General features: G+C 42.5%; 1 protein-coding gene across 1 annotated transcript in view; it reads right to left on the bottom strand.

Moving 5' to 3' along the window:
* PLXNA2 (plexin A2) overlaps positions 1–23,978 on the bottom strand; it is a 372,723-nt gene that overhangs the window by 120,780 nt on the left and 227,965 nt on the right. Inside the window, exon 5 of the mRNA XM_044674946.1 lies at positions 352–452. Coding sequence (XP_044530881.1) covers positions 352–452 — 101 coding nt within the window. The remainder of the gene's footprint in view (positions 1–351; positions 453–23,978) is intronic.

Raw genomic sequence — 23,978 nt, forward strand, 5'->3', positions numbered from 1 at the left:
TATCTTAGAATTGAAATTAAGCCAGAAGGTATGGTGTTTTTTTTTAAACCCTTACTTTCCATCTTACAATCAATACTAAGTGTTGGTTCCAAGGCAGAGTGGTAAGGATATGAAAATATCCAGCTAGAAAGTGTCTAAGACTGGATTTGAACTGAGGACCTGGTTCTCAATCTTTTGAGCCACCTAGCTGCTTCCAAGGTTAAAAAATATGATCTGTGTAATCTGGGACAAATTATTTACTTTCTCTGAACCTCACCTGTACAATGGGTATATTAATTCTTGTGCTATCAACCTCTCAGGGTTGTTGTGAAGAAGGCACCATCATTATTACCCAGGACACCCCAGACTTACATGTTGTGTAGGGCGCACCAGCCACAGTGAGGGTCCCCTGAGCTCAGGCACTCCCCACATGTTGTATACTGTTCACAGGACTCTACTGGGACCCTGGAAACCTAGTAGAGAAATGGAAGAGAACATGGGGATAATCAGTCTTGCGGATCAGTCTAATAACTCACCCAGAACCACCCACACTCTTCCCCTAGTCTCCTCCAAGGAGGAGGGTCCAGCAGAGGGGGGAATGAGTGACATCATTCCTTTCTACTTGCCCAACAGGTGTTCTGACTCAGTCAATTCCAGCAGGCCAGTGGCTATTTTCAAGGCAGAGATAAATCTGTTGGCTACTGTGGTAGTGGGTTAGGCCCTCCTACCCCTGCTAGAGATTCAAATAGAACTCTTTAATCTCCTTCTGCCAGCCTTTAAACTCCCCTAGAGAGCCAGCAATTCATGCCAATGGGCTAGAGCTGAAAAATGGTTAACTTTGCTGAAAGGCTAGTGAGTGACACGAACTCATCTCTGAAGACCTGTCAGCTGGGCTTGGGTTGAGCTTTCCTGCTAGTGCAGAAAACAGAAAAAAAGAGAGGGAGGAAAAACTTGTCCCATCAAATAATATTCAGAATATGGCACAGTCTCTTTACATTCTACAAAATATACCACCTGGATCCAATTATCCCATTCTCTGATGTATGCATTCAGACTCTCTAGTAAAAGCTCCCAGTCTTTGAAAAGTCTGGGTAAGGGAGAACCCCCCTACTGCTGGGGAAGCTGTTCGTCTCAGTCTTGTCTTGTTGGGGAGAATGGGAATCTGTGGAGTCAGAACCCATCTCTGCCCCCATTGGAGAGATCAGCTTCTCTTTCCCCACCGAGGATTGTAGAAAATCACAAATTCACTTTATCTGTCACCCAAGGAGAGTGGCAACAAGGAAAGGGTCAGACAAGTGAGTCATCTTAAAGGTGATGCCTGTTATTCTTTTCCCTCAGGCTATCCACTTTGAAGAGCAAAGGTAAGTGTGGTGGCAGGTTGAGTCAAATACTTTGTGGTCTGGTACTTTTTTATTTTTCTTTTGTTAGGGCTTATCCATCTCCAAACTATTGGTACTCCACATATCAAACCAAAGGAATATGTGAGCATAGGTAACACAGAAGATATATACTTTTGTTTGGGGTGAAGAGGAGGGAGGTGATGGGACTTTTTCTGCTGTATTATTATTGTGAACTTAACAAACACCAAACAAAATGAATATTTCTTCCTATTTTACAAAGAAGAATAGAAAAATAGGGCAGCCCAGGTAAATCCTACCGTATCCAACTTGTTCTTTCCTTTAATAAATTTGACCAGAAACTTTCAAAACTATCCTTCTTGTCAGTGTTTCCTTTAGGTCTTCCCTCTGTTCTCTTCTGTGTATTAAAAAAAATCAGTGATCTTTCTTTCCTTTTTTATGGGGTTGGGGGATAACTGTATTGTGGTATTCCCTTTACCTCCTATTCCCTCTGTCCCCATTGGAAAAAAAACAATTCTTACAACAAATATAAATACCCAAGCAAAATAAATTCCCACATTGGCTCTGTCAAAAAAAAAAAAAAAAAAAAAAAAAAAGGATATCTCACTCTGTACTTAAGCCTATCACCTTTATGCCAGGAAATGGATAACCTGCTTTATCATCATTCCTCTGGAAGAGCAGTTGGTCACTACATTACTTAGAGTTCTTAAGACTTTCCAAGTTTCCTCTCCTCCCCTCTCCTTTCCTCTCCTTTTCTTTCTTCCCTTCGCTTCCATCTTAGAATCAATACTGTGTTTTGGTTCCATGGCAGAAGAGTAGTAAGGGCTAGGCAATGAGGGGTTAAGTGACTTGCCTAGGGCCACATGGCTAGGAAGTATCTGAGGTTATATTTGAATCCAGGACCTCCTGTTTTTAGCACAAACTCTCAATCCACTGGGCCGCCCAGCTGCCCACTCCAAGTTTTCTTTACAACATTGCCTTGTAAAAATTATTCTTCTGATTCTGCTCACTCCCCTTTGCACCAGTTCATACAAGTGTGCTCATGTTTTTCTAAAACTATCCTTTTTATATATTAATATTCCATTATGTTCATAAAAAACAATTTGTCGAGCCATTCTCCAAATTGATGGTTACCCCTATCCCTTTGTCTTTGATATAACAAAAAGAGCTGCTATAAATATTTTTGTGCATATTGGTCCCTTTCCTTCTTTGTTTATGTCTTTGGGCTATAGGCCTAGTAGTAGAGATTAGAAGAAATCTATGAGGGGGCAGCACAGTGACTCAGTAGATAGAGAGCCAGACCTAGAGATGAGAGGTCCTGGGTTCAAATTTGATCTCATATACTTCCTAGCTGTGTGGTCCTGGTCAGGTCAATTAACCCTCATTGCCTAGCCTTTTTGGCACTTATGTTTTAGAAATGGTACTAAAATACAAGGTAAGAGTTTTAAAAAAAGAAGAAAATAAATCTACCAGGTTAGATGTGATCTTGTCAGTACAATGTTTTATATCTGATTGGGCACAGAGACATTAGGAGAATACACTGGGTAACTCGGAGCTCTCTCCTCTGGGATGGTTTCTTCAAAGAATAGGCATAGATTTTATTGTGAGGAAACATTTTCAAACAGTAAAGTACTGTATAAATGTGAGTTATTAATAACTAATAAGATGACATTTAACAAGGAGAAATGGATAGGCCTGTATTTATGATTTTTAGAGCATGAATTATATAAACACAGGAGAGTTCTGGCTTTATAACAATTCATGAGAAAAAGATCTGGTTGGGGGAAGGGGGCAGCTAGGTGACTGTGGTTAGAGAGCCAGGCCTAGAGATGGGAGGTCCTGGGTTCAAATTTGGCCTCAGTCACTTCCTAGCTGTGTGGTGCTGTTCAGATCACTTAACCACCCCCACCCCCCATTGCCTAGTCCTTACTGTTCTTCTGCCTTGGAACCAATACACAGTATTGATTCTAAAATGGAAGGTAAGGGTTTAAGGAAAAAAAAATCTGGGGATGTTAGCAGACCATAAGCTCAATGTGAGCCAACAGTGTACTAAGGTTTCCAATATGAACTTTTTTATGGGGGTGGTGATGGTAATGATGGCAATTTTGAACCTAAATTGGTGTTGGGAGCTCCCTGTGTGAAAAATGCCTCTATCAATACAGATTGGCAATTGGCTTAGAAATTATTTAACTTAAAACATTTTTATAAACGTTCTTATCTGAATAGTCCTCTGGTTTCCTCAACCCAGGGAACTTTCTTTGGTAAAAAAAAAAAAAAAAAAAGATCAAAGAAATGGAGGGGAAAAAAGGCAGTTCAGTCAAACCAATCAACATACCAATTCCATTGCATCTGAGATTTTTTGAGATATGAGTTTGTACTACGGATCACATTATATTCTCTTTCCCCCAAACATCCCTCTTCTAGACTTCCCATGTACTCAAGCTCACAATCTGAGTCATCTTCAGTTCCTCCCTCTCCCATACTATATCCTACATGTCAAATCAGTTACCCCGACATCTCTAGTATCTGTTCCTATGATTACATACAACTAAACACTAATTAATGTTAGAAACTAAAATTTAAAACTGGAGCTCAGTTTCAATTCTACTGACTTCAATCTGGTGCTCTTTCCCCTCCATTGTGGTCTCCAACCTTTTTTTTTTTATTGTACACTTTTATTTTTTTAAATGGACACCTCAATATATCTATTCAAATTTATTCATTTATAGGGAGAGAGGGGGATACTTTGGAATTTTAATATAACAAACAAATAAATGAATAAAAATAGATACATTACTCTTATATTAATGGTTATTATATTGTAAAACACATAAACATTTAAAATTTAAAAGATGAGATAAAGATAATTTTAGTTAGCATTTATATTTCACCTTAAGGTTTAGAAAACATTTTCTATATGTTCTTTCAGCTGCAGAAGGTAGCATTTTATAAATGGGGAAACTGAGGCTGGGAGGTCAAATGACTAGTGCTGAGTCACACAGTTAGTATCTAAGGCAGGATGAACTCGAGTCTTCCTCACTCTAAGTCTAGCATCCAATCTATCCATTGTGCCACCTGAAGATGAAATGATCTTTGATCTTAAAATCAATAGGGAGGCATTGGAGTATATATGTATGCATCTAAAATACACATATGTATATATACACACAAATATATAAAGCCTTTACGTTCTGCCTCAGAACCAATATTGGTTCTAAAGCAGAAGAGCATTAAAGGGTAGGCAATGAGGGTTAAGTGACTTGTCCAGGGGTCATATTGTAAGATTTGAACCCAAGACTTTCTGCCTCTGGGCCTGGGAACTCAAGAAGGTGTCTTCCTGACTCCAGACTTGGCATTTTACCCCCCTATACCGCCTAGCTGCTCCAAATGGATTTACCAAAGCTCTTTTCTGCACTCATCCATATTTTTTACTTTATATAACTTTTTATTAAAATATAATATCTCAGGTCATCATCTCCCACCTTCTCCTATCATATCTCCCCCCGCCAAAAAAAAAGAGAGCAGTCTTGTAACGAGTGCATGTTGAGATCCTTCTCTAGTTTGTCCTTTCTAGGTCCTGTCTTCACTCTGAACCCTACAGTAGGGTGTCTGTTGCCCTGACCGCCTGGTCTCCTTCCGCCCAGCCCCCTCCAGCCAGCTCTCCACTCCAGGCAGTGATGGCAGCAGCCCAATGCCCAGGCTCCTTTCTTGGGTTTCGGGCTCCTTGTTGAGTGATGTCTGCATCTGGCTGGAAATTAAAACAACTGTCTGCATTGCATTCACCCCGTCCGTCAAAACACAGCCCGGCTCTCAGCAGCTGGGAAATAAGCCCCTGAAAGGGAGCAGTGTCTCCGGCAACAAAGCCTACTTTCAAGCCAAGTGCCATGGAGATAGTGAGAACCCTCTTCCTCTCTAAACATGAAACCAATAGCACAATTATTTTTCTTGTTTCCTGGGCCCTCCGGCTTTTATTTTTTAAAATATAGTTTGAAGAGCAAAGTGCAGAAAAGGAGACCTATTGGGTGTAGACTCAGTGAGGGGACTTGAAGTTCAATGGACATTTTCCTTAAAATGTCCCTCTCTTTACTAGAGTAAAGAGACATTGCATTTCAATTTATGGAGCCCTTGGTTAAAGTACTTTTTTTTCTTTTTTAAAAAATTCCATTATTTATTTTTAATTCTATGTTCCCCAATTACATGTAGGTCCAATTTTTAATAATCATTTTCTGACATTTTTTGATCCATGTTCTCTCCCTCCCATCCTCCATCCCAAGATGGCAAGTAATATGATAGAAGTTATACATGGGTTATAATGAGATTTCCATGTTCCATCATGTTTTAAAAGAAGACACATATGGCTTATGGTAAGAAAAAACTCATGGAGACAAAAAGTGAAAAATAATATGTTTCAGTCTGCATTCAGACTCCTTCTATGTTAGCTGATAGCCTTTTCCATCATGAGTCCTTTGGAGCTGTCTCAGATCCTTGCTTTGTTGATAATGGTTAATCATTGTATTATTACTGTTATTGTGTACAATGTTTTCCTGGTTCTGCTCATTTCACTTTGTATCAGTTCAAGTAAGCCTTTCCAGGTTTTTTGTGATTGTCCCGTTCGTCATTTCTTAAGGCACAATAGTAGAGTGCATTGCTTTTCTAGCTGTGGTGCAAGAGAAAGCACACTGATTTTAGAGCTAGACGACCTTGGTTCAAATCTAGGCTCTGATCTGGGCAAATTATTTAACCTCTTTGAGTCTCAGTTTCCATCTCTACAGATGGGAATAATGACAATTGCATTTTCTACTGTATGGGATGGTAAGAACACATTTTGCAACATTGAAAGCACTTTATAAATGAGTTGATCTTCACTGAGCCTACAAAACACCTGGTCTGTCAAGATTTTGGGCTATTAGAAATTAAATTAAATTCAAATATTTATTATGTACTTACTATGGGCAAGGGCAGCTAGGTGGCATGGTAGATAGAGCACCAGGACTGGTATCAGGAAGACTTATCTTTCTGAGTTCAAATCTGATCTCAGACACTTACTAACTGTGTGACCCTGGGCAAGTCACTTAACCCTGTTTGCCTCAGTTTCCTCATCTGTAAAATGAGCTTGAGAAGGAAATGGCAAACCATTCTAGCATCTTTGCCAAGAAAACACCAAATTGAGTCACGAAGAGTCAGACAATGGCTCAACAACAACAATACGGGCAAGGGACTAGGCTAAGTTCTTGGGATACAAAAGTAAAAAATACAACAGTCCCCACCCCTCAGCAGCTGTCTGGGGATAAAGGCATGGATGTCAATGAAATACACTCTTGGTCAGTATAGGATGGGAACCAAAAGAAAGAATTTTTACAAAGTATTCTGTGAAAATCTGAAGAGGGAGAAAGCATTTTCCTCTAAGGGGTAGGGGAACGCCTCTAGGGAGGAGATGTAGAAGGACTGAATCCAGAGGCAGGAGCTGCCATGTTGGCCTCAGCGAACAGTCGGTCATCTTGTTTGACCGCAATATACAATGTGTGAAGGAGAAATGACTCTGAAGAAGAATTTGGCCATTAAGGGTAACTGAGTCTCCCTGGATGGCAGCCACTCCTGGGAATATTTACCCAGGGAAATGACTTTAATAAATTTCCAATTCCTGATGCTAAAAAGGAGTTCATCTGACTTTCAGGGGGACTAAAAGTATACAAGTCCGTATTTTATAACTCCTGAGAACCTGACCCATTTTGGGGGAGTCTGTAAAGTATCCTGAGGAGCAGATTGAAATCTCCAGAGTTAGGGCCAGAATAACTTTGAACTCCTAGGGCTTGTAGTCATGCCAAGGCCTCCTCAGGGCATCTCTGCTTTTTTTAGGATTAGGGGAGGGAGGAAGGGGAAAAGCTCACCCATTGATCTGGTGAGGAAAGGGATCATGAGACCTTAGAATTTGAAGGTAGAAGGAATCTGGGGCAGATAGGTGGCCCAGGGGAGAGAACGCTGGGCTTGTAGTCAAGAAGATGGGAGTTCAAATCCTGACAAGAAGTGAGACCCTGGGCAAGTCACTTAACTGCTATTTGCCTCAGTTTCCTCATCTGTTAATAATAACCACCTTCCCTATTGATAATAATCCCCTCCTGTTCTGGGTGGCTGTGAGGAGATAATATTTGCAAAGCGCTTTACAAATCTTCAAGTGGCTCTGTAAATGCTGGCTGTTATTATCTCAGATATCATCTCATCCAACCCCCTCATTAGCTTTCTCTTGGAAAGTTTTCCATTGTGAAGAGGCGTTCTGTCAGGGCTGATTCAGAGTTTAATGGAACAATGTATGATGCTCTAATTAGTGTTTGTTTATTATTATTGCATTTTAATTATGCCCGAGGCTCTCCCTGCTCCCCCAACATTGGGATGTGAGGGTGCTGGGAATGGGTAAAGGTTTGGGAATTATGTCAAGGTTCCTGGACCCTGGAAGGAATGTCCACATCTTCCCCCCCCCCCCACTCCCATCAACCCCCTCCTTGCCTTTGGGGTTGGGCTACACACTGCATTACACACACTGCATCCCACTCTGACCCTCACGCATTCTTTTTTGCATGATCTTATGTTTTGTAATTATGCCTCTGATGACTATAACTGTCCTATTAAGTCATTTACTTAAGAAATGCTCTTAATTAAAGGTGACTCTGGCTGCTTTCTTGGCTCCTGTGGCCTCAGGGACCCGGGTCTCTGGTGCCTCCTTTCTTTTGAGTTCAACTGGGTTCACAATAGTGTAGGAAGCCTTCACCTCCCCTCCCCGATTATTCATGCAGAGCCCCTCCTACCGCCACAGGATGCTGGACCCCTCACAGAGACTTTGGAGTAATTGATCAGTGGAAGCACTAGGGATCTCTTCAGGAAGAATGAGACACCTTCCCCTCCTTTCGCTTCCTTGGGGCTACACGGGGCAAGGATTGTGGGACCACAGACCTGATGCAAGAAGGGACCTTTGAGGGCATCTTCCTGAAAACTGGGCTGCGACAATGTGGTACAGTGAAAAAATAATACCCACTGGATTTGGAGTGAGAGACCCTGATTCAAATCTCACCTGGTCACTTACCAGCTGGGAGAATCATAGCCTCCCTCTATAAAATGAAGGGAGGTAGCTTTGGATTAGATGTCCTCTAGGGTCCTGGGCAGATAGGTTGCCCAGTGGTTAGAGTTCTGTGCCTGAAATCAGGAAGACTTATTCATTTTCCTGAGTTCAAATCTGGCTTCAGACATTGACTAAACAATATGACCCTGGTTAAGTCATTTAATCCTGCTTGCCTTAATTTCCTCATCTGTAAAATGAGCAGGAGAAGGAAGTGGCCAACCACACAAGTCTCTTCTGCCAAGAAAACTCCAAATGGGATCACAGAGAGTCTGACATGACCGAATGGCTGATCATCAACAATTTGCAGAATTGGAAAGAAAAGATACCAGATCTGGAGCAAAGAAACTCTGTGGGTCTTTGGCTATGGAGAAACTTAGCCCACAACAGAGACACAGAACCACATGCCAGTTTCCAGAAATCCACAAATATTTTTGACATATGCCAGAATTGCAAGCATCCTGTAGAACTCCGGATGTGGCTCATGGCTGGCTCTAGAAATTGCCTAGCCTAGGCACTCAGTGAGGCAAAAACTGCTTGCTGAGCTCCTTTGCATTCCCACATGAGGGAGAGAGAGGCAGGAAGATGCTGCCAAGTGTGCGAGAGATTAGACTTGCTCTGGTTAGCCCCAGAGGGCAGAACTAGAACAGTGGGTGGAAGTCACAAAGAGGGAAATTCTGGCTTCATGTCAGGAAGAAAAAAAAACTTTCTAACAATACAGACTATCCATCAAGTAGAATTGGGCTCTGCCTCAGGTAGTTTTCAAACAAAGTTTCAGAACCTCTTAGAATCACTGGATCAGGGGCAGCTATGTGGCTCGGTGGATAGAAAACCAAGCCTGGGGATGGGAGGTATTGGGTTCAAATCTGACCTCAGACACTTCCTAGCTGTGTGACCCTGGGCAAGTCACTTAACCCCAATTTTCTAGCCCTTCCTGCTTTCTTGCCTTGGAACCATTACTTGGTATTGATTCTAAAATAGAAATTAAGAGTTCTCTCTCTCTCTCTCTCTCTCTCTCTCTCTCTCTCTCTCTCTCTCTCTCACACACACACACACACACACACACACACACACAGATTGAAATATCTGAGGTGGGGGTGGTGGTGGAACTAAACCCAAGTTCCAGTTCCTGTACCCCAGCCACTCGACTCATCAGAGATGTTGTAGGAACGAGTCCTCACAGTGGGCCCTTCCAGTCCTCAAATTCTTGGATTCTGGGAAGGGAAAGAGAGCATTTCCCCAGGCCTTTAAGAGCTCTGAGACGATAAGCACTTAATCCTCCTGCTGCACTGGAATCCGTTCCCCAACCTTGCCAGATGGTCCACCTGTCCCCACGCTCATCCCCCGCCTGCTGGAGGCATCCCAGAGTGAACAGTGGGGCATATCATGTACTGGCACAGCCGCGCTGGATCTGAGCTTACAGTTGGTCTGATCAACAGGCTCCTATTTCTTGCCCTGGGGAGCAGGGGAAAGGGGAACCTGGAAGAGACCAGGTGACAATTAGTGCTGGCAGGCAGCCGTTTGGGCTGCCCTGAGGTAAAATTGTCAAGTAGGCTAAATTAGCCCTTCTTCCCTCTCCCACTTTCTGCCCTTTTTACAGGCTTGGAATCTCACCTCAGGTGCTCAAAGACTTCTTTTCTCCACCTACTCTCTGATCCTGGGACTTCATCCTTCCTGCCTGTTCCTTGAACAGAATAGTCTAACTCCTGACTCCTAGAACTTTCACTGGCTGGAACTCTCTCCCTCCGAGTCTCCACCTCCTGGGTAATTTTTGTTGTTGTTCTTCTTCATTTGTTTTCAGTTGTGTTCCCATGTGGGGTTTTCTTAGCCAAAGAGGCTGGAGAAGTTGGCCATTTCCTTCTCGAGTTCATTTTACAGATAAAGAAACTGAGGCAAAAAGAGTTTGGGGACCTGTCCAGGGTCACACGGTTAGTAAGCATTTGAGGTCAAATCTGAACTCAAAAAGTTGAATATTCTTGATTCTAAGTCTAGTGCTCTATCCACTGTACTACCTCAGGAAAATGGCTCATTTACATCTTCATGTCTTACCTCTGAGATCATCCCCAATTTATCATGTCTGTGTCTTGTTTGTACAAAATTGTTTGCAAGTCGTCTTCCCCAAATCAGAATGGGAGCTCCTTGAATAAAGGGACTGTCTCTCTCTTGCCTTTCAGTGCCTGGTACAGAGAAGGCCTTTCATAAGTTCCAATTGACCCACTCTTCTCCTCCAATTACTTGATATGTGAAGTTGGTTGGTTCAACTCAATGGATATTTATGGTTTTCCCTACTTGACCCTCAGTTTTCTCCTCTGGTAAGTGACCAGGTAGGATCAGATGTTTTTAGGATCCCTTCGGGGGCAAGCTTGTGATTTTGGCTCTAAAGGGGAGTGGGGGAAGTTGGGTGGAGAGAAAAATAGGGGGTTGGGATTCTTGTAATGGATAGACTGCTGGAAAATCCGAGAGGTGCAAATCTACTTATCATAACCACTTGCTATAGCTATATAATTCTTGTAAGTCTTTCTAGCTTTGTTTAGTCAGTCATCAGGCATTTACTAAATAAAGACCTTCTCTATTCCAAGAACTCCGTTGGGTGCTAGTGATACCCATAAATGTTAAAATGGACGGATCCCTGCCCTCAAAGAGCTTACATTCTACCGGTTTCTTCATCTGTAAAATGGGCACTCTGTAATATCGACCTCACTGGGTTATTATGAGGATCAGATGGGATAATGTGTGTAACATGTTTTTCCAAACCTAAAGTTAATTAAATGATTATTACTGTGATTCTGTGATTTTTTTTAGATAACAAGTCTTTATTGGCCTCTGACTGGACCCTAATAAGTTTCTACTTCACTTCTAGGCTGTGTCTTTATCATGGCCCCAGAGGGTCTGGGGTCTTTTCCCTTCCCTCCTCTCCCATGCTTTCCAGCACTCATCTATAGTCTCCCACCTCCCCTTCTCCATTAGACTGGGCAAGTAGATGGCTCAGTGGATAGAAACCCAACTTCTCCCACTCCCCTTTAGAGCCAAAATCACAAGCTTGTCCCAAAAGGGATCTTAAAAACATCTGATCCTGGAGGACCTAGGTTCGAGCCTGACCTCAGACACTTCCTAGCTGTGTGACCCTGGGCAAGTCACTTAACCCCATCTGCCTAGCCCTTACCACTGTTCTGCCTTGAAACTGACACCCAGTATTGATTCTAAGATGACAGGTAAGGGTTAAAAGAAATGTAAGCTTTCTGAGGGCAGGGGGTGTCTTGATGGCTTATATTTTATCTCTTACATTTAGCTCAGTGCCTGGCACATAAAAAGGGATGAATATATTTTCTCTCCCTAGCATCTATATATCTATCCATCTGTCTATTGTGAGAATTAAAATTAATATCCAAATACTCCAAGTATTATATTTATAAAATTTATTAATACTAACTGAAGCTAAGGAAAATAAAAACTAGAGAGCTCACCCAGCCTCCCATGAGGGAAAAGAGAGAGGTCGAGTTACCCACAACTATATACAAACAATGTAAGTCCGCAAGGTGGGGATGAAGGAGACAAAGAATGCTAGGAGATGTAGTCCAAGGGTTCAAGATTCTCTAATTACACACTATCTAATTTTCTCCTTTCTATTTTTCTATTGTTTTGGGGAAAAAACATTCAAGCTGACTGTTAGCCTAAAAATTTACTCCTGGGGAGTATTTGCAGTTTATTTTATCTAAAGGGTCAAATAACTATACTTGAAGCATTAGTCGGGTCTTCTGGGGGCCTGCTGCCCCTGAAATCCTTCCCCAGAGGAGGCTTCTTGGGGGTGAGACTACTTCTGGCTGGGCCTCTTGTGGCTTTCAAGTCTCACATTCCAGCTCTCATGGGTTCCAAGTTCCAAGAATCATAACTTTAGGTGAACTCAGACTCCTCACGTGTAAGATCAGGGGACTGGACAAGATGAATTCCAAGAGTGCTTGGCTCTAAGCAAATGATCCTACAATTAGGTGACCTTTGAAATGCAAATGGTGCCAGGGACACAGAAGTGGGAGAGAGAGAGAGAGGCTTAAATTCTGGACCGACAGGGTTTGGACATCGTGTCAGCCTGTGAAATAAATATGTCTTAAAGAGCGGAAATGACTCATCCAAAGGGAATGTCCAATCTGAGGCCAGATTAGAGACTGGCCTTGACTTGCACTAGCTAGAAAGTCCTCAAAATGTTGACTCTCGCCATATAACTTTTCTGCCAGGAGCCAGTCACGTCGTCAAATGCAACCTGATTGGAAGCTGCCAGAGGCCAAGCCTTCTGCAAGGAGTAATAATTCAATCTGACAGACATTTACGAAGCTGCTACCATGTATGAGGCACTGGCTAGGCTATGGATGGGGCTTTCTTTTGGGAATGGAGGGACAGTGGTGGTAGGGAGGAGTTGAATTCAGAGCTGAATTGTTCTGATATTGAGATAATGGCGACACGGTGCCTCAGGAATTTCATTGTTTGAATTTGGGATGGGAGGAAGGAGGAGGAAGGAACTACCTCGTCAATTAAGTAGAAAAGACCTACCATCTATGCAGAGAGTGTCCTGAATGGCTGAAAGGAAAAGGAAGAGAGGAAGAAGGGAAGTGATTTTTTTGGGGGGAGGAGGGGACCCTTACTTTCTGTCTTAGAATTGATACTTGGTATGTGTAAATATGTGTCTTCTGTCAAGACAAGAGCAACATGGAAATATATATTTATGTCATGAAAGTACTGGTATAATCTATATCTGCCTTGGGGAAGTAGGGGAACAGAAGGAGGGAGAAAATGTGAATTCTAAAAATGTTAAGAAAACAATTGCCAAAAATTATTTCTACGTGGAACTGAGAAAAAGGAAAGAAAACTCTTAAAAAGAAAGAAAGAAAAAGAATTGATACTAAGTATTGGTTCTAAGTTGGAAGAGCAGTAAAAGCTAGGCAATGGGAGTTAAGTGACTTGCCCAGGGTCACACAGCTAAGATGTGTCTGAGGCCAGATTGGAACCCAGGACCTCCCATCTCTAGGTCTGGTGCTCTATCCATTGAGTCACCTCCCTGCCCCTGAGATTAAGACTTAACTAGATCACATAACTAGTGTGTAGGATTTGAATTCAAGACTTTTTGGCTCTACATTCTTTGTACTACCACAGTTTCCCTTAAAAACAAGCATTTTCTTAAGTGTTTACTTTGTGACAGGTACTGGACTAAGAGACAGAGAAAGACTCAAAAAAAGAGTCTGAGGTCATATTTGAACCCAGGACTACCATCTCCAGGCCTAGCTCTCTACTCACTGGGTCACCTGGCTGCCTCAAGGGAAGTGATATTATTATTTAAAAAAATTTTTTTAAACCCTTAACTTCTGTGTATTGGCTCTAAGGCAGAAGAGTGGTAAGGGTGGGCAATGGGGGTCAAGTGACTTGCCCAGGGTCACACAGCTGGGAAGTGTCTGAGGCCAGATTTGAACCTTGGGGTAAGAGTGGGCAATGGGGGTCAAGTGACTTGTCCAGGGTCACACAGCTGGGAAGTGTCTGAGGCTAGATTTGAACCTTGGACTTTCCATCTCTAGGTCTGACTCTCAATCCACTGAACTACCCAGCTGCCCCGAGGGAAGTGATTTTAAAGACTGATTTCTACCAGTCAGGCCCAAGAAGATGAATCAACAAGGGATCACTTTGGGGCAGAGAAGCTCATTCTTATTGGGGAGTCAAGCAGTAATTGGATCTTCTTGGCCTAGAACCATTGGAGGTTTGGGATGGATAGACAGAAGAACACAGGCAGCGGAGGGCCACGTAGCCTAGATGAGGCCAGTTCCTTTTGTTGGCTGCTCTAGTGATCTTGCTCTAGCTGATTATTTGTGAATTTGTATGTTTTCTGTCCCGTGTCAAGGAACCCCAGAAAGCATGTACTGCTGCCCAGAGGGTGTGTGGACTAGGCTTGGAATGTTAATGCTGGAAATGGGCATTAAGGATGGCTGCAGTGAAGGAAAAGGTGGCTTTTTAAATTAAAGTTTGGATATGGGGGCTCTCAGAGCTCTGAGAGCCAAAGAGGAAGGTCCAAGAGACTCAGGGCTTCAGATTGGGGTGAAGAGATCGGTACAGGCTTAGCAAGTAATGAAGGCTAAAAGCCCTGCGGCAAAAGGCAGCGTCCCAAGGCTGGGATGGCTCCGTCCACTACGGCTTGTGTCTCAGAGAGAAGGTTCAGAGGCCCAGGCCCCGGTCATAGATCCTTCCAGAAAGCACAGTTGCAGAGAGAAGGGGAAGATTTCAACAGGGAGCTGGAGACCCTTAGCAGAAAGCCAAGGGAAGGTTTTGTCGCATGGCTAGTTCTCCTTGGTGTTGGCATGACTTCAGTCTATAATCTTATCATTTTTCATGTTTCAGGCCGATGGGACAAAAGGTGCTTCCATGACCACTGCCCAAGAATACAAATACACAATTCCTCAGGCCAGGTTCCTTGGCTCAGGTCCCTAAGAGTGGGCAAAAGGACTCTACATAGGGTTATAGAGAACTTGGTTCTAGTCAGCTAATAAACATTAAAAACAACAACAAAAATGATCATCTGTGAGAGGATCAATACTGTGTATTGGTTTCAAGGCAGAAGAGTGGCAAGGTCTAGTTAGTGGTTCTCAAACTTTTTTGGCCTACTGCCCCCTTTCCAGAAAAAATATTACTTAGCCCCCTGGAAATTAATTTTAAAAAATTTTAATAGCAATTAATAGGAAAGATAAATGCACCTGTGGCCATCACTGCTCCCCTGGATTGCTGCAGCACCCTCCAGGGGGCGGTAGCACCCACTTTGGGAATCACTAATGTAGGTAATGGAGGTTAGGTGACTTGCCCAGGGTCACATAGATGGGAAGTGACTGGGATCAAATTTGAAGCCAGAACCAGTAAACAACTAATTATTAATTACTTACTGTATGATTTCAAATCTGGTCTCAAACACTAGCGCTGGGCAAGTCACTTTACCCTGTTTGCCTCAGTTTCTCATCTATCAAATGAGCTGAAGAAGGAGATGGCAAATCACTCCAGGATCTTTGCCAAGAAAACCTCCACTGGGGGCATGAGGAGTCCATAAAGCTGAATAAAAGCACTGTGCTAAGTGCAGGAGATATAGAAAAAAGGTGAATAAACAAACAAAAAGGAGCCAGAGTGCCTGCCCTCATGGAGCATCTATTCTATTGGGGACAGACAACATATAAATAAGTGGGCACACATAAGATGTACAAAGTGAATGGAAGACAACCTCAAAGGGGAAGGAAGGCATTAGCAGCTGAAGGGATCTGGAAAACCCAGCCCAGACATTGAGATTTAGCTGACTTTTGAAAGAAGCCAAGAAAACTCAGAGGGATAGGTGAGAGAGCAAAACTGAACAGGTGTGGGAAGTCATGCAGAGACATGGAGGGAGGGGAGATGAAGCCTTGTGAAGAACTTTAAGTAAGCCAGTGCAGTTGGTTCACTGAGTATGTTGAAGAGAGTAGGATGTGAACCCCTGGAAGTAGGTAATATTATTATCCTCATTTATAGTCTAAGAAACTGAGGCAAACAGAGGTTAACTGACTTGCCCAGGGTCACACAGCTAGTAAATATCTGAGGCTAGATTGTACCTCAGGTCTTCCTGACTCCAGGACTGGCACTCTATCTACCTGCCAGGGTTCCAGTAATAGTGCCTACAATGCAGGGTTATTACGAGGATTGGATGAGTTATTTGTAAAAAGCCCTTAGCACAGTGCTTGACACACAGTAGGTTCTATAGATAAATACTTATTCCCTTCCTTCCCTGAGACAAGGTATCACTATAATCCAAGTAAGAGATGATGAAGACCTGACATAGGGATGTAGGGCTATGACTGGGCAGAAGGAGGTCTATACAAGAGGTAACATGGAGGTAGAAATAACAAGATGGAATGTGGGAGCGGAGGGTGAGGAATTGAAGATAACACCAAAGTGGCAAGCTTGGGTGCCTGGGAAGATGGGGGTAGCTCAATGGTAATAAGGACATTTGGAGGGAAAAAGAGTAAGTTCAGTATTTTGGGCATGTTGGGTTGCCTCTGGGTCATCCCATTTAAGATGCCCAAGAGTTAATTGGAGAGAGAGATCGTGCGTTACTTAGAAGAGATACTGGGCTCTTCCTCTCTCTCTCACTCTCTAGCCCAGTATCATATATATAGATATAGATATTTATAGCTATAGATAGATAGATAGAGAGACAGAAGACAGACAGATAGAGAGGCAGACAGGTAGGTAGACAGACAGACAGACAGACAGATAGATAGATAGATAGAGATAGATAGACAGATAGACAGACAGATAGATAGATAGATAGACAGACAGACAGACAGACAGACAGACAGATAGATAGATAGATAGATAGACAGACAGACAGACCGATAGATAGCTAGATAGATAGACAGATAGATAGGTAGACAGACAGACAAGACAGACAGACAGACAAGACAGACAGACAGGTAGATAGATAGATAGATAGATAGATAGATACAGACAGACAGACAGACAGACAGACAGATAGATAGATAGATAGATAGATAGATAGACAGATAAACAGACAGATAGATAGATAGATAGATAGATAGATAGATAGATAGATAGATAGACAGATAAATAGGTAGACAGACAGACAGACAGACAGATAGATAGATCGATCATTGGCATAGAGATGATAAATGAACCCATGTAAATAGTGAGAGCACCAAGTCACATAATATAGAACACAAAGAAAATGGACCCCAGGACCATCTTGGAGAACACCTATGGTAAGTGATTGTAGTATGCAATAATAATAATAATAGTAATAACTAGCATTTATATAGAACTTAGTATGTGACAGGCACTGTGCTAAGCACTTTACAAATACTACACATTAGATCTCAACCCCTGGCAGGTTGCTATTATTTTTATACCCATTTTACAGTTGAGGAAATTGAGGTGAATAGAGGTTAAATGACTTGCCCAGAGTAACACAGACACTGTGCACATTAGAGATAGGTCTGGAACCCAGGTCTTGCCGACTCTCAACCAGATCTCTATCTCCTACAGCATGTTATCTTTCCATGTAACTTACATTTATATTGTACTTCATTAATAGTAATTAATGGTTAATTAACTAATGAATAATTACAGTTGATGAGGCACTCTCATCAACTTTATCTTCTTCAGCCTTCACAATAAATTTGAGAAGCTGTGCAGGAGTGAATATCCCCATTTTACAGATGGGGTTCAGCAAAGGTAAGTGACTTGTCCAATTGGCTCAGTTATTTTTCAGTCGTGTCTAGCTCTTTGTGACCCCATTTGGGGTCTTCTTGGCAGAGATACTGGAGTGGTTTGACATTTCATTTTCTAGCTCATTTTATAGATAAGGAAACTGAGACCAACAGAGTCAACTGACCTGTGTGGAGTCACCCAACTAGTGTCTAAGGCCAGATTTGAACTCAGGAAGACGAGCTTTCCTTACTCTAGACTCTGCATACTCTATCCACTGTGCCATCTGGCTGCCCATGACTTGTCTAATATACCACATGACTCATAAGAGGTGGAGATGAGCCCTGCACTCAGGTCTTTCAGACTTCTAGCTCAACGTACCTCTCTAGTCCAAGCCTAGTAAAAGTTTATTGATGGGGGCAGGTAGGTGGCTCAGTGGATATAGAGCCAGGCCTGGGGAGGGGAGGACTTGGGTTCTAATCTGACCTCAGATACTTCCTAATTGTGTGACCCTGGGCAAAGTCATTTAATCCCAACTGCTTCACCCTTACCATTCTTCTCCCTTGGAATCAATATTTAGGATTAAAGTTAAAAGAGAAGGTTAGGGTTTTTTTTTAAAAAAAAAGTTTGTGGATGGATTGATTGGTGGAATCACCATACTTCATCTCTTGTGGCCCAAATTTGACCTCAGTGGGGTGAGTGGGCAAGACTAGCTCATGAGAGAGTCCTGAGACAAAAGATTCTCTATTTTTCCTCTGTACCAGGAAGCCGAGGTTAGCTGAGTTTTATAGTCCTTAGTGAGAAAGAAAAATCCCCCAACTAGAGGAATGTGACCAGATGGCGTTGGGGGAAGCCAAGCCTGGGCCTTAGCCCTCACTTCAATACTCCCAGGCATTGGAGCCAAGGTGGACACTCCATAAGCCTGCGTCTCCCACAGGGGAAGGGGAGACTTTCCAAGTTGTTTTGAACTGCTTTTCCTTCCTCAGTATGGGAAATCTCCAGGGAAAACATGTGCTTTGGACAACTGCTTTTGGCCCCACTTCTCTCCCTCGGCTTACTGAGGGCAATAAAGCCCTTTTGCTATTCCTGTTCTAGGAATGGAGCAGTCTTGTGCAGTGCAAAAGAACTAGATTTTTTAGTTGGAAGACCTGGGTTCAGATCCCAAATCTGTTATTTACTTGTGTGAATTTTGGCAGGTGGCTTCATCCCTTTAGGCTCTGGTTTCTTCATCTATAAAAGTAGGGGGTTGGTCTAGATTTCTAAATTTGTGGTCCTGTGGTTACCTCCCTTGACTGAACTTGAATGGGATCTGGAGGAAGAATCCTCCTGTGTGCCTTGACTGTGACCTGCTCTGAGTCAGAGCAATGCTTTGCAAATGGCATACAGCAACGGGAATGGCCAGAAATTCAGAAGTCAATGTGGTCACTAAGGGCAGCTCACTGGGGCTCAAGCTTGTCAAGCAAAGAGATGAGGCTGAGGAGAGCTTTCTAGGGATGGTTTGAGGGACAGTCAATGCCCTTCTTCTAGTGACATTCCATTAAGATAGATGCCAGCTGTGCCAAGCAGTGGCATTAGTCATTCTTGCAGCTACTACCTTCACTAATACCAGAAGGAATGAATACATTTTCAGTCTACAAAATGTCTCAGTCTTTCTCTTTCTGTTTTGTTTTTGCATCCTACCAGTGGGAACTTTGGTAATGGTGAGAACAAGAAATTGGCAGAAGATAAAAGTTATGCTCAAAGGTTGGGACTGGAGAGCACTTACAGAACAACATAAATGTTGGTTATGATGGAGAGGCAGCATAACATCTTAGATTAAAAGGAGACCTTAAGAGAGCATCTCTGGCATCTACTGGCAGTATGACCACAGGAGAGTCATTGAATTTCTTAGCATCTCAGGTCTAAGACTAAAATTCGCAGAACAATTGCCTATGATCATTGGTAAAAGAAGTTTCCTTGCCAGGATTATAGATTCAGAGTAGAGCAGTAATTCATCTAGTGCAGTGATGGTGAACCTTTTAGAGACTGAGTGCCCAAACTGCAACTCTCAAGCGACATGTGAGCCCCCCATCTTATCCCAGACAGGTGAGGGAGGAAGTGCTCTCATTTGGTTTCTGGGAAGAGGGATGGTTCATGTAATAAATGTCCTCAGGCATGCATGGAGAGGGGGAGAGGAGCAGCCTCCTCTGGCATGCTTTGCCATGTGTACCATAGGTTTGCCAACATGGATTTAGTGCAAACTCTCTCATTTTAGAGATGAGGTAACTGGGATCCAGAGAGTGACTTGCTCAATTTTTTACACAGCTACCAAATTTCAGAGCTGAGATTGGAACTCAGTTGCTCTGAATTCAAACTCACTCCATCATGGTATAGGTCCCTATGCAATTTAAATTATAGGTCTCTACAAAATAAAACCAAATAAATAAAAATTTTACTGGTTCACATTTGGATTTCTCTTTAGCCTACTGTAATTCTTTCTCGGAATCCTCTAAATAAGGGCTTCTTAACTTTTGAGGCATTCTGTGGATAATTTCAATGCGTCCTTAAATATGGATGAGGTAAAAAAAAAAAACCAGGACATTTTGACTTTCACTAAGTTCTAATTAAAATCTAGCATTTCTTCCAGTTATTTAAAAACATCATTCCAAAGAGTCCATTGGCTTCATCAGACTATCAGCGGGGTTTATAACATCCCCAAAGATTAAGTTCTGTTTAAAGGGTAATGGCAATAGGAGGCATTGGGAGAGTAAGCCAATCTTGACTCTTTGTTTTCCATACTTTGTCATTGAAGGAGAGGCAGTCACCCACTTGCTCTAGCCTTCCAGAGGAAAGTATAAAAGGAGCCTTTTCCTTAGGCTATGGGGCATCCTGGCTCCATTGTGCTGGGTAACTTCAAACTATATCTTGTTTTGGGATTTTTACACTCCTAAGCAGGAACCGATTTCCCTGTAATTAATGTGAAAGACTCATTATTGTTTTTTTTCCTGGATTGGATCTATGCCTTTAAAAATCAATAGTAACTTGTCCAGATCCCCTTAAATCCTTATTGTAAACACCAGCATAGCCCTCTGCAGCCCCTAGAGCTGTGAACACAAAGTAAGCAATCCCATTAAGAGGAGGAGGAGGAACAACTGGTCCCCTACTCTCCCCCCAAAAAAAGGAAGCTAAAATTTCTAGAGTCTCTGATTGCTACTAACACAATAGCCAACCTTTCTGACCAGGAGGTGACCCTGAGGCTGTCCCCTAAGAACTATGGACTACCTAGAGACCAGAGGGGTAGAGTGGAGTTCAAAGAGAAAATCTATTTTTAATGACTTAGGGGAGCAGAGCTGAGTTGCTGAGTAATTCTGCGTAATTAAAGCTATCTATCACTTGGAGAGGAGAAACCCAAAGTTGATGAACTTTTCAATGAGGTTTTCCCCCTTCATTCATAAAAACCCAGCACAGGGTCCCAGAGGAACCAAAGAGGGGAGAGGTCAAAGGGGGGAAGAAGCTGCTGTTACTAGCCAGGAGAAATTCCACCTTGGGATGAGGGTCAGAGAAATGACCTTCCCTGAATCCTACTTTCAGCCTGAATATGTGTATAATCTCCCTTAAGGTGGCAATGAGGAGCTAGGGGAGACGTGCTATAATATAGTTTGATGGAAAGAGTCAGGATGCCCAAGGTTTAATCTTGATTGCCACTGATATGTTGTATGACCTTGAGCAAATCACTGAACGGTAATTAAAATACATTACATTTCTAGAAGCTTTAAGGTTACAAAGTGCTTTCCCTAAATCGTGGTTGGGACCTTACAATGATCCTGTGAATTAGATATAGGTTCTATTATTGCCATTTTACAGATAAAGAAACTGAGGCGCAGAGAGATCAAATGACTTGTCCACAGTCATGCAGTTTGCAAGGCTTAGAGGCAGGATTTGAACTCAGATCTTGCCAATTAAATCCAGAATGCCATAAAACGACATTAGGATGTTTTGATATAAATGGTAAAATGCTTTGTATCCATTGTAAGAAACATGTGGATATAAATTAACTAATGAAATATCTATCACCCCACTTGAAAGAAAGCCTGAGACTTAGTCTGCTTAGTTAAGAGATATCAAATGAAGAGCATTCCTTTAAAGAGGCAGCTAAAAAAGATATAAGGAAAGGGTACAAAGAGAGGGGGGGGGCAAGGTGAGAAGGCAAACTGGGTAAAATCGGTCTTCCAAATGCATCCCCATTTACTGTCTGAGAAGAGAAGGCATGGCTTGTCTTCCTACAATGTTGATGTGGCAGCAGGACTCGGCATAGCTGTGCTTTTTGGAAGGATAAACAGACAAAAAGAGCAGAGATGCTGATACTATGTTGTCTCCATGACAACAATGAAATTACTCAGGGAGAGCAAATGGGACTGGAGATGGGGGCTAGGAGGGATTTGGAGATGGAAGAACCTGCTGGGTCCCATGAAACAATAGGGACAGCTCAGTCTCCTCTATTCCTCGTGTGAGCATATATGGTAAAAGAAACCCATAAAACTTATCTATAGGGGGTGATTTAGCTTCTCCTATGCCAGGGCAGGGGATAAAGTTCTTTTTGAATAGAATGGAAAGGCATAAAACAAGAGAATAATCCCTACATAAACAGGCACCCCACTTCTGTATACCCTCCTGGTGCTTAAAATTATCTTACTAGCCTAAAAATTGGACCACTCCTCCCACTCCTGCTAACTCATGCAGTTGGATAGAGAATACAGGGACTGTTCTCCACCATTTGGTCTAGCTAACTGGAGAGTGGCTCAGAACTTCACTTTATCCCACTTTCCTAACAAAATATCAGGGGTCAATGTCCTCAAGTATGCTTCGGTGATGACTCAGTAGGGACAGAGGCTGGCTAAGGACCAGAAGAATATTATTGCCCTTGGGCACATGGTCTAACCTTTCTGAGCCTCTATTTCTTCATCTGTGAGGGGGAAATATCAGTAACACCTACTTCCCAGGGTTGTCAGGGAGAATCAAATGAGATAATGCTTATAATGTATGTAAAAAGCCTTGCCAACCTTGAAGCACTAAATAAATTCAAGCTGTTATTATTGTTATTAGTTCTATAACATATTCAGGAGGCTGGAAGGAGTATGGTGTCCTGCGAAATGATAGCTTTAGGGATTACTCCTGGGACAATAGGAGAGTTTTTCTTGGGTTGGTGGGTTTTCCAAGCTACTAGGCAGAGAGTATAGCAAAGGTTTCTGGGAATATTACCACCTAGTTTCTGTTTTCTGGTATTCTTCCTTTCCCCAGTTCCTTTGTTTCTTAAGAGAGAATCTATTGACCTTTGAGTAAAAAGATTGTCTATAACAGTGATTCCCAAAGTGGGTGCCACCCCCCCGGTGGGTGCTGCAGCGATCCAGGGAGACGGTGATGGCATTTATCTTCCTATTAATTGCTATTAAATTAAATAAAATAATTTCCAGGGGCCCTAAGTAATATTTTTTCTGCAAAGGGGGCGGTAGGCCAAAAAAGTTTGGGAATCACTGGTCTACAATCTACATCTAAGTGTTTACTTGGATAGATATTAATAGGTATTCTGTGTCATTCATCTTTTTCAGTCATGTCTGACTCTTCACGTTCCCATTGGGATTTACTTGGCAAAGATACTAGAGGGGTTGGCTATTTCCTTCTCTGGAAAATTTTTTACTGGTATGAGGTATAGAGGACCTGCCTCTTCCATCCTAAAACTTATCCTGCTATGGGGAGCTCCAGGACTTGTAGAGGATCTCAAACAGCAACAGAGAAGGCTAGAGCCAAGAGTCTCTGGGCCTTCCTCACTGAAGTCCCTCTCTCAAACCATACTTATAGACATGACCTTGCATTAAGCCATCTGCCCTAAGCAACGTCTGTCCCAACAGAGAAGAGCCTCAGAATCTGGAGAAGTTAGTATCTTCTGGTCCAAGGAGCGTGGGTTGAGGGGGAGAGTGCAGAGAGGGAGGTATTTCTGCATAAAGAAGAGATGTCAGAGCCTCATGTTGTAAAAAACAAGATTTTCAAAAAGGCTGCCTGGTTTTAAAAGATCACTGCAGAGCGGTTCCCTCCAGCTGCCCTTCAGTCTTCTGTTTCTAAGCATTAGAAGTTTGAGCTCCTTTGGACTGCTAAACCCTTAGCTGCTCTGAAAATATCCTTCCCTGATATTTCTGTGTAAGGTGAGAGCCTAGCTCCATTAGAAGAGTTTCTTACAGTTCCTCATTTCCCAAAACAAGATGCTCTGTGTGTTTGTGAGACAGACAGACAAAACAGACACAGAGATGGACAAAGAAACAGAAAGAGTGACAGAGACAGAGAAAGAGAGA

This window comes from Gracilinanus agilis, chromosome 4, assembly GCF_016433145.1.
Source record: "Gracilinanus agilis isolate LMUSP501 chromosome 4, AgileGrace, whole genome shotgun sequence".
Taxonomy (NCBI): domain Eukaryota; kingdom Metazoa; phylum Chordata; class Mammalia; order Didelphimorphia; family Didelphidae; genus Gracilinanus; species Gracilinanus agilis.